The sequence below is a fragment of the Cebus imitator genome, unplaced genomic scaffold, assembly GCF_001604975.1.
Source record: "Cebus imitator isolate Cc_AM_T3 unplaced genomic scaffold, Cebus_imitator-1.0 Scaffold607, whole genome shotgun sequence".
Lineage (NCBI taxonomy): Eukaryota > Metazoa > Chordata > Mammalia > Primates > Cebidae > Cebus > Cebus imitator.
The window spans coordinates 384933-397946 of NW_016107922.1; the positions used below are offsets into that span (position 1 = coordinate 384933).

The 13014-nt window shown below is 54.6% G+C and overlaps 1 protein-coding gene across 20 annotated transcripts in view; it reads left to right on the top strand.

Annotated features, from left to right (window-relative positions):
* The window catches only part of MICAL3 (microtubule associated monooxygenase, calponin and LIM domain containing 3), a 242752-nt gene that overhangs the window by 226529 nt on the left and 3209 nt on the right, over window positions 1-13014 (top strand). For 15 of the 20 annotated variants that reach the window (XM_037734341.1, XM_037734339.1, XM_037734345.1 and 12 more), the window contains 4 exons: window positions 966-1016; window positions 10219-10284; window positions 12698-12797; window positions 12928-13001. In XM_037734341.1, coding sequence (XP_037590269.1) covers window positions 966-1016; window positions 10219-10284; window positions 12698-12797; window positions 12928-13001 — 291 coding nt within the window. The remainder of the gene's footprint in view (window positions 1-965; window positions 1017-10218; window positions 10285-12697; window positions 12798-12927; window positions 13002-13014) is intronic. The other 5 variants (XM_037734350.1, XM_037734353.1, XM_037734357.1 and 2 more) reach the window with 3 other exon arrangements.

A 13014-nucleotide genomic window follows, 5' to 3' on the forward strand; every position in this document is an offset into this window, starting at 1 on the left:
GGGAGAGGACCCCCGCTCAAGCCCGGCCTCTCGGCTCTGTGACTCCGGGGAGAGGACCCCCGCTCAAGCCCGGCCTTTCGGCTCTGTGATTCTGGGGAGAGGACCCCATTAAGCCCGGCCTCTCGGCTCTGTGATTCTGGGGAGAGGACCCCACTAAGCCCGGCCTCTCAGCTCTGTGATTCTGGGGAGAGGACTCCCGCTCAAGCCCGGCCTCGGCGACACCCAGTCTGCACCTCAGGCATGAAAATGACGTCGAGCTCAGACAGCCATGGAACTACCGGGCCCGGTCTGCCCTGGGCCTGCAGATCTCCAGGAGCCTTCGGGCAAGTGCCTGAGGAAGAACTCCACATAAGTCTCTGCCTGTGTCCTGTTTTTAAGAAGGCTGGCTGGATTTGGGGGCCTAAGCCTTAAAACAGAATCCCCTTCCTCTCAAACCCATTCGGAAAAGTGGGTCTGCAAGACCTTTGAGACAGTCAGCAGGGGGGTCGTGGGAATTCCTGGGAGAGCTCTGGCTGCGTGAACCCTAAGAATTGCAGAGCTTCTGTAGGGCATTTGCCTCCTGCCTCCAGCCCTCAGCCTGGAGCTCCCAGTCTCAGCAGCCGATAAGCAGGCCAGCCCTGCTCTGTGAAATCTTAGAGAAGATCAGTCCCAGGGGTGGGAGTTCCCAGCAAGGCCAAGCCTCTGATCCCGGCTGCCCTGCGGCATAAGAGGGATCGCGTTGCTCGTGACTTGATTGCCCACAGTGGGTTTTAGTCGCTCCCTCCTCCCACAGCCACACAGTTCGCAGATACGGCATGTGTGGACATGCGGTATGTGATGCACTCAGGCACGCATGCTTGCCAGCTGTCCTCTGCCACCTCGCTCTGTCTGTGTCCTTATGCTCCATGTCATTGATTGCTTTGGGTGTGGGGGGACAGGAGGTTACCTGATGGAATAACTCTCTCTTCACCAATTCCTTGTTGTAGACTATTGGGGAGAGTCTTATTACAGTGACCTCATCGACTTGCATCTGGGTGGTATGTATGGCAGCATCTGTGCTGACACTAACCCCGCTGACACCCTTTCTCCACCACACTCCCCAGTCCCTGCTCACAGAGACAAGGACAAGTCAACCCCATAACTAAATGGTGAAAGCACAGACCCTTTTCCAGCTGAAATCAGAGCAGCGTGCTGATCTCCCCACTGCCCCCTCGTGCTCCAGAGGAAGATCTGACCTAGCTTTTCTGCCTGGGGCCATTTTAATTTTTATAATAAAACTTTGCCCGCCCACTCCACCAGCCTTGCCTCTGCGTCCTGGTCCCCTAAATACACATGCTGCAACACAACTTTGACTGCTCATAGGAATCATGTCTGCTAGGGAGCTCACTGCCTGCCACACTTAAGCAAAGAGGCAAAGACGCCAAGATCTCAGCCCCCACCATTTCCATTAGGGTGTGCTCTCAATGTCTCCCAGAAGCGCTGAGTGCAAGGGAAAGGCTTCTCTATTGTGATTTCTGCCCAGATTCACCAAACCCAAAGCCAGGCTGACAGGTGCCGGTAACAATGTCCCTCCTCCTTGCTCTGTCCCAGAGCTCACTTTTTACTTCTTTTCAATGAAGACAGGAAAAGCCCAAGGCTACAGTTCTCAAAGTGTGGTCCCTGGGCCAGCAGCAGCATCACCTAGGAGCCTGTTAGAGAGGCACAGGCCCAGACCCTGCCCCAGACCTACAGAATCAGAAACTGGGGTGAGACCTGGTTATCTGCTGTAACAGACTTTCCAGCAGGCTCCAGTGCCCTCTAGAGCGGGAGAAACACTCGCTTAGAGGTTGCAGTGTGTTTGGCGTCTTGCGGTTTGTATTAGTTCAGAGGAATGGCTGACACCTGAGTCTCACGCCTAAGCTTTGGGCAGCTTTTCTCCTGGGCCGCTGCCATTGTGGCAAGGGGAATGCTGGGAACTCTAGCTCCTCCTCCCTGTTCCTGTGTCCTTTGGTCTGGTAGTCTGCCCACTTCATCTCCCCATGGAGTCTCCATGCCTAGAGGTGGTCTTCAAACAGCAGAGTGGCAAAGATAATTCTCTCATGTTTTACCCTGACCCCGTTCTTTTAAGAGTGTCACTTCCTGGTCCATTCATTTAAATACCAATGTCATAGTTCTGTGATTCCACCTGTCAGGGCCACATCCAAGGCAGGGCTCTCGCCTCCCTGAGAAGAGGGACTGTTGCTATCTATGTTTTCCCATGCCCCCATGGACCCACCCCTTGGAGACTCACTCGGTGTCCCAGGGCTTCTGATGTCTTCAGGGACCACCACACTCATGGCCATGGGTGCTGCAGAAGGGCCAGTGCTTACAGTCCAATTAACAGACCCTGTTCCCATCTAATGCCTCCTGTCTCGTGCTAACACCACCTCGGTCGTGTTCCATGTCCATGCTAAGCAAATCTCAGTATATGAAAAAATTCACACCTGTTATCCCAGCAATTTGGGAGGCCAAGGCAGGTGTACCATTTGAGCCCAGGAGTTTGAAACTAGTCTGGGCAACATGGTGAAATTCCGTCTCTATAAAGAGATTTTTTAAATTAGCTGGGCGTGGTGTCACGTGTCTGGTAGTTCCAGCTGCTAGGGAGGCCAAAGTGGGAGGACCACCTGTGCCCAGGAGTTTGAGGCTGCAGTGAGCTGTGGTTGTGCCACTACACTCCAGTCTGGGCAGCAGAGCCAGCCCCTGTCTCTTACATTCAGAGTCTCCTGGAGGAGTCTGTCAGCACATTTCCTGAGGATTGCATCCACCCTTCCCTCTCAGTTCAAGCATCTCCTGCTTTCTTTGCCCTCCTTGCTTGAGTGAGAAGAGGCAGTGAGCTGCTTTCTTCTGTGGGTGCCCGGACTCCAGCTGCTAGCTTTTTGGAATTCTGGAAGTTTCAGGGGGAAATGAAATAGAAAAAGGAAACTCAGTGTGCCCTGTGAGTTACACAGTGCCCCACCACTGCCACTCGTAACCCTTTGAATGTGGGCTCATCAACTCATCACTTCCCCTTTCCCAGCCCACCGTGGCTTCTGCCTAAATTCAAGACTTTTCGGGTTCTGCTCACCACATGGTGGCTGCTGCTGCCCTAATAAGGAAGCCCGAAGGGGACATCCCCTCTGCAGGGAGTCTCTTGTGGTCCTGGTCCCACCATGCCCCGCAGGGATGACAGCAATGCCGGAATTCACTTCCTCTTCTGTTTCTGCCACTGTTTCATTCTTGGAGCACTTGGTAATGTTCATTAATTGGAGGGAGAATCGCCCTATTGAGACCTGGAGCCTGAAATGTAAAACCTGGTTGCTCGTCTGCACTTGCATCCCAACAGGCCACCCAAAGCCCTATTTCTGTACCACAGCACCTGGCTCATTTCTCCCGTCAGCAGAGCACAGCTCCAAGCAGCCCTCGGAGCGTTGGGAATGCCACCTTCTGCCCTGTGCCCTGTGCTCTGCCTGTCACACTGCAGCCTCTTTCAGTGGCCCTCAGTGAACTACCTCAAGGCTCTGAAAGTCTGTTTTCAGCGACAGAGTATAAAGAATGAAATTTCCCTTCCTCACGTGGCTGGACCTTGTGATTTCCGAAGAAATCATCAAAGAGACTCAAAATAGCCCTTGGGCCAGAGAGGAAGGGTCCCCAGGTGGCCACTCCCCTTCCCTCCTCTTCCCTGGGACCCCAAATGGGCCCAGCCCAGCCTACTTTATTGCACTGTAACAGACAGATGACTGGGAATCTAGAAGAAAACCACATTTCTTCTAAAATTGATTGAAAATACACATTATTTCTAGTTTTGGGGGACCTCATCTCTTGATTTTTATGTCTCAAAGGGAAATTGAACAGGGAAGGTTTAGAAATGTAACATGAACCGGAGGGTGGCTTCACTGTGGTGAGATGGGAGCGCAGGATGCCAGCCCCTTGCCTGAGCTACTGTCTTCCTGCTCTTTCTGCTTCTCTGGGTTTTCTGTTGGTAGATTCTTGGTTTGCCTGCTTAGTCCGCCATCAGCCCGGCTCTGCTTTGCTTAGGAACTTTGGAACCTGTGAGGTTTCGCAACGTGTGCGTGCGTGTGTGCGTGTGTGTGTGTGTTGGATTGTAATTCTTACATGCATTTGTTTGGGGGGGGGGTGTGTGTGTGTGTGTGTATTGGATTGTAATTCTTACATGCATTTGGGGGGTGTGTGTGTATGTGTGTGTGTGTGTATTCGATTGTAATTCTTACATGCATTTGGTTGTGTGTGTGTGTGTGTATGTATTGTTTTGTAATTACATGCATTTGGGGGGGTGTGTGTGTACTGGATTGTAATTCTTACATGCATTTGTGTGTGTGTGTGTGTGTGTGCGTATTGGATTGTAATTCTTACATGTACTGTGTGTGTGTGTGTGCGTATTGGATTGTAATTCTTACATGTACTCTGTGTGTGTGTGTGTGCGTGTGTATTGGACTGTAATTCTTACATGCACTGTGTGTGTGTGTGTGTGTGTGTGTGTGTGTGTGTGTGTTGGATTGTAATTCTTACAAGCATTTGTTTGGTTTTTTGCCTTACATTTTCCTCCCAACCTGGAGCTTTATCTCTGCACTAAGTCTGTGTAGCGCCAGGCGTCTCCCTGCCCCACCACATGGATGCTACACTGGGCCTCCTGGGCCAGCCTCATCCTGTCATGCCACCTGCTTACATATCTGCAGTATTGCACCCAGCCAGCTGGGGCCCCTGTCAGGGCCACGGTGTTTGTCATTGCCCAAAGTTTCAGACTGGACCTCAGCCTTACAGTGCGAAGCGTGCCCCATGCCAGGAGCTTGGCATTGGTGGTACCCACCAAATGGGATTCCTGGGTTGGGGACTCAGACTAGCCAAGTGCCTTCTTAGCAAAACATTTGGTCAGTCTTCCCTCACACTTACCAGGCTGCATAACCTGAGCAAGGCAGAGCAGAAAATCTGTGGCGGCCCTATTCCATAATTTGAGCCGCCGGGGAATTCCAGCCCCGGCACTTTGCTCTCTGAAAGTTTTTGAGACGGGGTCTGGCTCTGTCACCCAGGTGGAGCGCATCATGGCTCGCTGCGACCACCGCCTCCCAGATTCAAGCGATTCTCCTGCCTCAGCCTCCTGAGTAGCCAGGACTATAGGATGCGCCACCACCCCCAGCTAATTCTGTGTTTTTAGTAGAGAAGGGGTTTCACCAAGTTGCCCAGCCTGGCCTTGAACTCCTGACCTCAAGTTATCTACCCATCTCTGCATCGCAAAGTGCTGTATTACAGTTGTGTGCCAGCACTCCTAGCTGCTTTCTGCAAGTTGAAGCTGATCAGCGGGGCATAGCCATGACAGGCAGTGCCCCTGGTGTTTCCTAGGAAAAGGTGACAAAAGCTCTGGTGTCTGTGACAGGAGTTAGATAAAAGCCATTGCTCCGTCACTGTCTTTGTATTATTTATAATATTTATGTTATTTCTATTTGTACTCTATTTACCGGTAAATACAATGGCATTACTGCCAAAACAAGTGTGAGAAATGAGAGTTCACCCGTGAGCTAAGGGCTGCACAGGGCTGCCCAGAGAGGCAGGAAAGTGGAGCCTCAAAATGTGCCTGAGAAATAAGCGAGCCTCTTTCCTGTCCCCCGCCCCTTGGAGTGTGATCCTCAGAGGCCAAAAGGAAGTCAAAACCAAAAGTGATCTCTCTCTATGCAGGATGTTCCAGAAGTGTGGCTGAAAGGGGAAGGAGCTGACTCTGTGGCTGTGCAGAGCTCTGCATGAAACACGCAGCGTGTCAGAAGGGAGGGTGTGGGGCCGCCCCGGACTCTTGAAAGGCGGTGTTCTGAGGCGCTTGCACGCTGATGATCTGGAATTCTGTATTTTCCCATGGAAGTGCAGTTGTAAATGGTGGCTCAGCTCACAGAAGCCCGTTTCCTCATTACACCTCTGTGTATGGTACTAGCCTGGTGACTCTCCAGGACCTAACCTGTGTTCCCTGGGGAAATGCAGCATTCCAGGCTGGGACCTCTGGGCCCAAAATCTCCGTAATGGGTCCTCTTTTGGTCTGCTGGGCACTGCTGTAGGGACCTCCCCAGCTCTGAGCCTCGGTGATAGCACCTTTGTCCAACCAGGGGGAGCTGAGAGCCTGTCTAGTGGGTCAAGACAGATACTGAGATGAGGCAGATCCCCAGGGCCAGTAGTTCACTTGGAGAACGGCCCACCACCTTGCCTGCCGCTGTGGCTGTGCTTGCCTCTGCTGCCAGACAGAAGTTCTTTCCTGCCTTAGCTGCCACATGGTTAGCATTGGTGGCTGGTGCATTCGGGGTGCGCGGTAAGCGTTTCTGGTATAAATTATCAGTCTTCCGCATTGTCCTTACCACAAGCCATGATTCATGTACATTTCTGTTTGGGATGTAAGCACCAATGTAGAAGCCAGTGGGTTAAACGTAGCCAGGCAGAATTGAATGATTGAGTTGGAAATGCAGAGCACGACGCCAGCACCCACCACCACACAGGTCGTTGCTGGTGGTCGTCAGGCTGTGAACAGAGTTGGGCCTTTGTCTCTTGGCCCCTCTGCGCTTTGTTATTTATTTGTTTATTTTGTAGAGGTACGGTCTTACTCACCCAGGCTGGAGTGCAGTGGTGCGATCATGGCTCTCTGCAGCCTTGACCTCCTGAGTTCAAGCAGTCCTCCCACCCTAGCCTCCGGAGTAGCTGGGATTGTACTCAAGCTACCACACCCAGCTAATTGTTGTAGAGACAAGGTCTCACTACATTGCCTAGGCTGGGCTCCAGACGTTCTCTCACTCTGGCCTCCCGAAGCGCTGGGATCACAGGCATGAGCCCCCGCACCTCCGAGCTTTCTGATCATATCCTCAGTAATCCTCGTGAGCAAGGCACTCGAGCCTCTGCACCCTGGTCTCAGGACCAGGGCTGCTGGGATTTTGAGTTCCGGAAGGACGGAAGTTAGCCCTGCCTGCCTTTCAGACGGGCATCTAGGCCCAGCGTGCTGGCTTGTCTGCTTGCTTGTGTTTCTAGCCGCCTGGGTGTCATCTTGATGCAGTGTGCTAAGGTGAAGAGGCTTGGACTTGACCTTTGTGAGGAAGTGGGGAGAAGGTGGGAATATAGGACATGTACAGAGGAGGGGACCTGCCCTACGACTGGCTGCTCTTTCTCCCACCCTGTCAGCCGTTCTACCCCAGGCTGGGTCCTGAGAGGCAGGGCCTGGAGTGAGGTGTTCAGGTGTGCCAAGGGCCAGGTGGTAGTGTGAAGGGCACCCCGACTTAGGAAGGCGAGGCATGGATTCTGGTCCTGCCTTCACTGTCTCCCCAGGCACAGACAAAACAGACTCTGCTTACCCTCTCGGGGCCTCTTCAGAAGATGGGGCAGGAAGGAACATCGGGCCTCCCTTCCAGGTGTGACATTCTGATCAGGGTCTGTGGGACTGCCCTTTGAGCTGCCTGAGATGCTGCCATTTGTCAGATTTGCCTAGAGCCTGTGCTGGCCTTACAGAGGACACGCTCTGAGTTGAGAGTGGGAAGGAAGATCTGGCTTCTTTTCCAGGCTCTGCCACACTTCACCCCTTTGCACCTCAGAACCCTCATTTGAAGACGGTGACTCAAATGCCCATCCTGGCAGCCACACCTGGCCGGGGTGAGGACCGCATGGGTGGTGCTTGTGAGGGCACCTTAAAGCCAGAGGGTGTCTCACACTTTGCTTTGGACAGGCCTTACTCCCTGGTGGGGATCTGCTGCTGTTTGAAATTCGGTGACAGGCACTGCCTGCCCACCAGGGGTCAAGCGAGTGGCACTAACAAGCCACCCCGAGTCACACGTCCAAAGGAAGTGCAGCTTCAGAGGGAAAGATGGAGCGGTGTGCCCGCGAGTGTTGGGGACAGCAGCAGGGTGCTCCAGGGAGGGGCGTGCGGGCCTTCCAGACGCCCCAGCCAGGACACACTCGCCGCTCGGGAGCTCAGCAGGGGTGGCCGGCGCCTGGGGTACAGGAGTGCTTTGAGAAGTGGTAAGCTATAGCATCTGTTAGCAACAGATGGAAGCCCATTTCCCTGATGTTAAGAAAAACCAGAAAACTTCCATTTGCTGTAAGCTTGACAGCATCTTTGTTCTTAGAACCAGTGAACCAAATCTGCTGTTTCTCACATCTCCCTAAAAGGCAAAGAATTTACTATAAAACCAGACCTGGCCCCTAGCATGCTCAGGCCAGGTTGTAGTCGGGTGGAACTCCCCTTGTTTGATCGGTCTTTCCCTTCCACATCTTATTTTTAAAATTGTATTGATGGGGCGTTTTTTCTTATTACACAAGTAGCACTGCTCGCTGTGGAAGCGGCAGAGTGTAAGGAAGTCCGGAGGTGATGACCCCGCGGCGCGGCCCACCCGCGCTCACACGCTCCTGCCTCTTGCTAGGAGAAGCCTTTTTGCTTCCTTTAAATGCTTGCCTTACCTGATGCCCCCTTTCTCTAATTTCATCTCCTAATTTCTGTTCTCGGCATTCTGTTATATTGTCCTCTGTATTGGGAAGGGCGTGTGAGGACGTGGCCTCCATAAAAAGCTCTGAAAACTGTGTTTTGTGCTGTCCAGAAAGCAGAAACACGTGTTGTGCTGTACACCCGTGCAGGCGCCTGCCTCTTCCTTTTGGCTGTGTTTTGGTTGTGTATCACAGGGGCGCTGTTCCGCTCCACAACGTGGCCTCGTCGCCTGTGACACCAGTCCCAGGAGGTGGCTGGGAGCGTTCACTGAGGCATTTGATGGGAGTCATCCAGCGGTCTAAGCCTCCACACAGACTCTACACTTTGAAGCTGAGGGTGACTGTAGATGGGCTGGCTGCGAGGCAGAGGGTGTTGTTGAGGAAAGAAACCCTCCTCATGTGCCCACGCGGTCGGCTGGCCATGCGTGTGTGTTTAGCACACTGGGTATAATCAGCACTGGACGTGCATGCACACTGTCCCTGGCTTTGGCTTTGAAGTTGTACCCATTGCAGATTCAGTGTGCCCGAAGCACTGTGCACACACTGGAAGGACTCAGACGGAACACCTGCCTTCGTGCAGCTGCACCACTGAGTGGCCTCTGAGCCAGCGTTTGTCTTGTTGACCTTCCGTTGAGTCAAACAAGGTCATTTCCTCAACCCTGTTCTCTCTGTAAACCACACACTGCCCTCCCCCCGGGCTGAGGCCCGGTGTCTTCCTGGGCTGTGTCGTCCCTGTGTGTGCTCTGTGGTTCTGTGATGGTCCCTTGCCAGCTCCTCTCCCTCGTCCTTGAGTAGCCATCAGACCCCGGATGTAGAGATGTCTCTGCACACTGTCACCCGGTGCCCCGCCAGCCTCCCAGCATCGCTCCTGTAAGTTTTGGCGTGTCCTGTCCGCTCACCCCTTTGGTCTCACAGTCTAGAGCGTGATAGCCCGCAGTCGTGGCATGGGGTTCCTGCACAGCCATGGAAGGGCCAGAAGGAAAGGGGGCGGTTGGCTCTCCCTGTGCCTGGGGGAGAGAAGGGACAGTGACACGGACAGGTGGAAGTCACCTCTGTGTGTGTACATTTCCCCAAAATTGTCCTGGCTCAGCATTCGAAGCAGCGCAGATGCAGGAGTCCCAAAAGCCCACTGCACGATTGGGTGCTGTCCCCACAGACTCAGAGGCCCCTCCTTGCCCTACGCTTGTCAGCGCCAGCTTTGCCTCAAGCACATGCCTGTGGTGACATCTTAGAGGATTCCACGTGGGTCTGGGAGGTGACCCCAGGTTGTCACCTGCAAGCCTGGAAGCCATGTTGGCCACTTATTCAATACAGTCTGTCCCAGAGCCATGCAGACCTGTCCAGGGGCTTTGAGGAGGGGCCTAAGGCCACTGTCTGACAACCCGGATGCCACTGCCCTCTCAGAAAGGAGTTGAGACAGGAGAGGGCCTCATGGCCCTCGCCATCATGTAGGGCACACGTCCCTCTTGGAGGAATCCACGCTGCTGCTCTGAGCCCCTCGCCCCTTCTGTGACGCTGCCCAGAGCTGGGTCTGCTCTTGTTCAGTTCCGTGCTGAAAAAAGGACTTAATTCATTTGTAGACTTTGTTTCCCTTGCTTCTGCTTCTCCCTTTCTTGTATTTTTCTTTTCCTCCTGTTGGTCCTTTCTCACTTTTTATGCTTTTTGTCCTCTGCCTGTTTTTATTCCACCTTCTCCCGTCCCTCTCCACTTCCAAATTCCTGCTCCTCTTCCCTCCTCCTTTTTGTCTTTCTCCGCCTCCTCCTCTTCCTTGTTTGGTCCCTTTTGAAGTTGAGCCCAGTGGCGGGACTCCACGGCGTAGACCTCTCTCCTTCTGCCCTTGCTGTGTCCAGGAAGGTAACGTAACCTCGCCAACCCCACCCTACTGCCTCAGAGGGGGCGCAGCAACTCTAGTCAAACACGAGCCAGCACCACCTACCCCTCTCTCTCTCTCTCTCTCTTTCTCTCTCTCTGACCCTCAAGAGTCTTGTCACAAAATGTCATGAGTCTGTGGCAGTTTCTAAAGGTACAGTATCCCTTTGACCGTCCAAGGGGAGGACCAGGGTGCAGAGTGAAGCCAGGGAGCCTCCAGGTCTGGGTGTTTCGGGGCTGCAGCACCGCCCAGCCCTTCGTGGTTGGGGCCTTTAAGTCTCACATCCATCAGCTAGAGGGGCAGGGATGCAGGTGAGGAGCCCCACCTGTGCACAGCGATTTGGTTGGCGGAGTCAAGGAATACTGTCCTTACAAAGACGGGTCTGCCCGAGTGCCCTCGGGTCCCTTTCCAGAACAACCACTGAAGGCAAACCTCTCTACCTTGTGTCTTGCTGAGTGTGTGTTTTTTCAGTTTGTCTGATTTGAAGTCTGTTGTGGTGATAAGATTGTCGTTGAAAGGCATGTGGGGGGTGTGGCGATGACTAACCCTGCTAACTGTTACCTGCCGTCCGGCACTCACCCGACTCCCACGCACAGCACCCCCGCCCGGCGGCTGTGGGCGAGCTCTCTGTAGCTAGTGAGCGGTGTTCGCACGTCTCTGGTGGCGTTTTCTGTCTTCGCGGGGAGGTGGGCAGCGGTAGAGAGTCCCTGGTGCCGCCGCGGCTGGGCGCACTGGACAGCTTGCATGCCTCGGGCCCCTCCTCCACAGCCATGTGGGCACATTGTGCAGAGACGCTCCGGAAGCAGTGCATGGAACTGAGTGGGGACCCGAGCCTATTGGATTGGGTGAAGAGAGCGCTGGGCCCCTGACCCTCAGGCTCAGGCATGCACTCCACAGTCAGGCTGGACAGGCCGGGGAGCTTCCGTCCTTCAGAGCAGGGCTCAGGGGCAGGACCCCGCTTGGGAGCAGAGCTGCATGTGCACTAGGGCACAGTGCAGACACCCCTGCTTGTGTGAACACAGTGCATTTCTGCCTCCTTGGTGTGGCCACTGGGTAGAGACTAACTGGCTTAGGCCTCATGTGTCTAGCAGACCCCACTGCAGAAAGTCTGTGAACCATGTGTCAGAAGGGCAGGTGGAGCCGTGGAGCCAGCAGTGAGGGGGACTCGGGCTGCGTCCGGCACCCCAGGCTGTGCACCTCGAACTCCTGGGCTTGTTAACCAGGCTAGAATGCCCCCTGCCAGCAATGCAGAGAGTGGAAGGGACTCTCAAAGATGTCCCCATCTAGTGGCCCCTCAACCTGAGGCCCAGGGATGGACTGCAGGAAGCCCGGGAACAGCCTGGAATTCTCCTTGAAGTGTTTGCTGTGCACGCATGAGCACTTTTCTAGAAGAGAGTCCCTAGCCTTTATGAGATTCTCAAAGTGGTTTGTAATCCAAAAATACTGAAGAGCCACTGACACAGCATGTATTCCAGGCAGGACCACACTTTTGCCATGAGCCTCTGTGCTGCAGAGAAAAGGCCTTGCTCCCTCCTTGGGTGGCTTGGTCCCTTGGAGATGTCTTCCTTGTGTCCTCCTGCCACCGTGAGGCCCAGCCGTCAGGCCCTCAAGAGGGAGATTTGGTATCAGGCACTTTTGGTTCGGGCAGCCTGAGCTAGCAGGCAGCAACCAGCCACAGGCATTCTATTGGTTTGGCCCAGACCAGGGCGTGGCACCTCCGTCGGTCCCCAGAGGCTGCTAGTGTTTCTCTGCTCTTGGTGAGAAACGCAGCGGCCCGCCTGGGATGCACTGCGTCCACCATGCAGGACCCGGCGGGAGAGCAGCCGGAAGCTTGATAGGCCACAAGTGAAGTGGTGTTGTCTTCTTTACCTGGTCAGGAGATAAAGAAATGACAAGGCATCCATTCTGGTGGCCCTGGAGGCGGGCAGCAGCCGGAAAAGAGCTGAGTTAAATGAGCATGACTCGAATCGAGGGCAGGGTGCAGTTGACAGATTGACATTGGCCTTGTTTACGACACTGGTTTCCTCCAAGGATACCTAGTACACAGCAAGTGCCAAATAAACACTGAGTGGGAAAAAGAGGGAAAGCAGCATAAGTCACCCCAAGAGAGCACACAGAGCAGGAAGGCAGAAACCAGCCCCGAGGAGGGCAAGGGCCCCGCTGGCGAGGTCGCTGGCGGGGTGAGCAGGGATGGCAGGACACGGGAAGCACAGGGCCCTGCCCCGGGGAGGCGGTCGCCAGGACCCCGTGGCTGCAGGCAAACCTTGGGCCTGGCTTGGGAGTGGAAGTTCCGGCAGCATCTTGCCCGGCCCTCTTTGCACATTTGCCCCGTGTGACTCCTGCGGGCCGGGGTGGGTGCGGCACTCCCTGCGCCCGACACGAACGTTCTTTCGGCAGGCATGGGCAAGAAGGACGACCCCAAGCTGATGCAGGAGTGGTTCAAGCTCGTGCAGGAGAAGAACGCCATGGTGCGCTACGAGTCGGAGCTGATGATCTTGTGAGTGGCCGTGGGTAGGGGGTGTCGGCACCATGCCTGTCACAGCAGACATGGAGGTCCTTCTGGATTTGGGGGTGAGGGGTGGTCGCCAATCACTGTGGCTTATCTCTCTCCTGCCCTGCCTCCTCAGTGCCCGGGAGCTGGAGCTGGAAGACCGACAGAGCCGACTGCAGCAGGAGCTCCGGGAGCGCATGGCAGTGGAAGGTGAGTGGGCTGA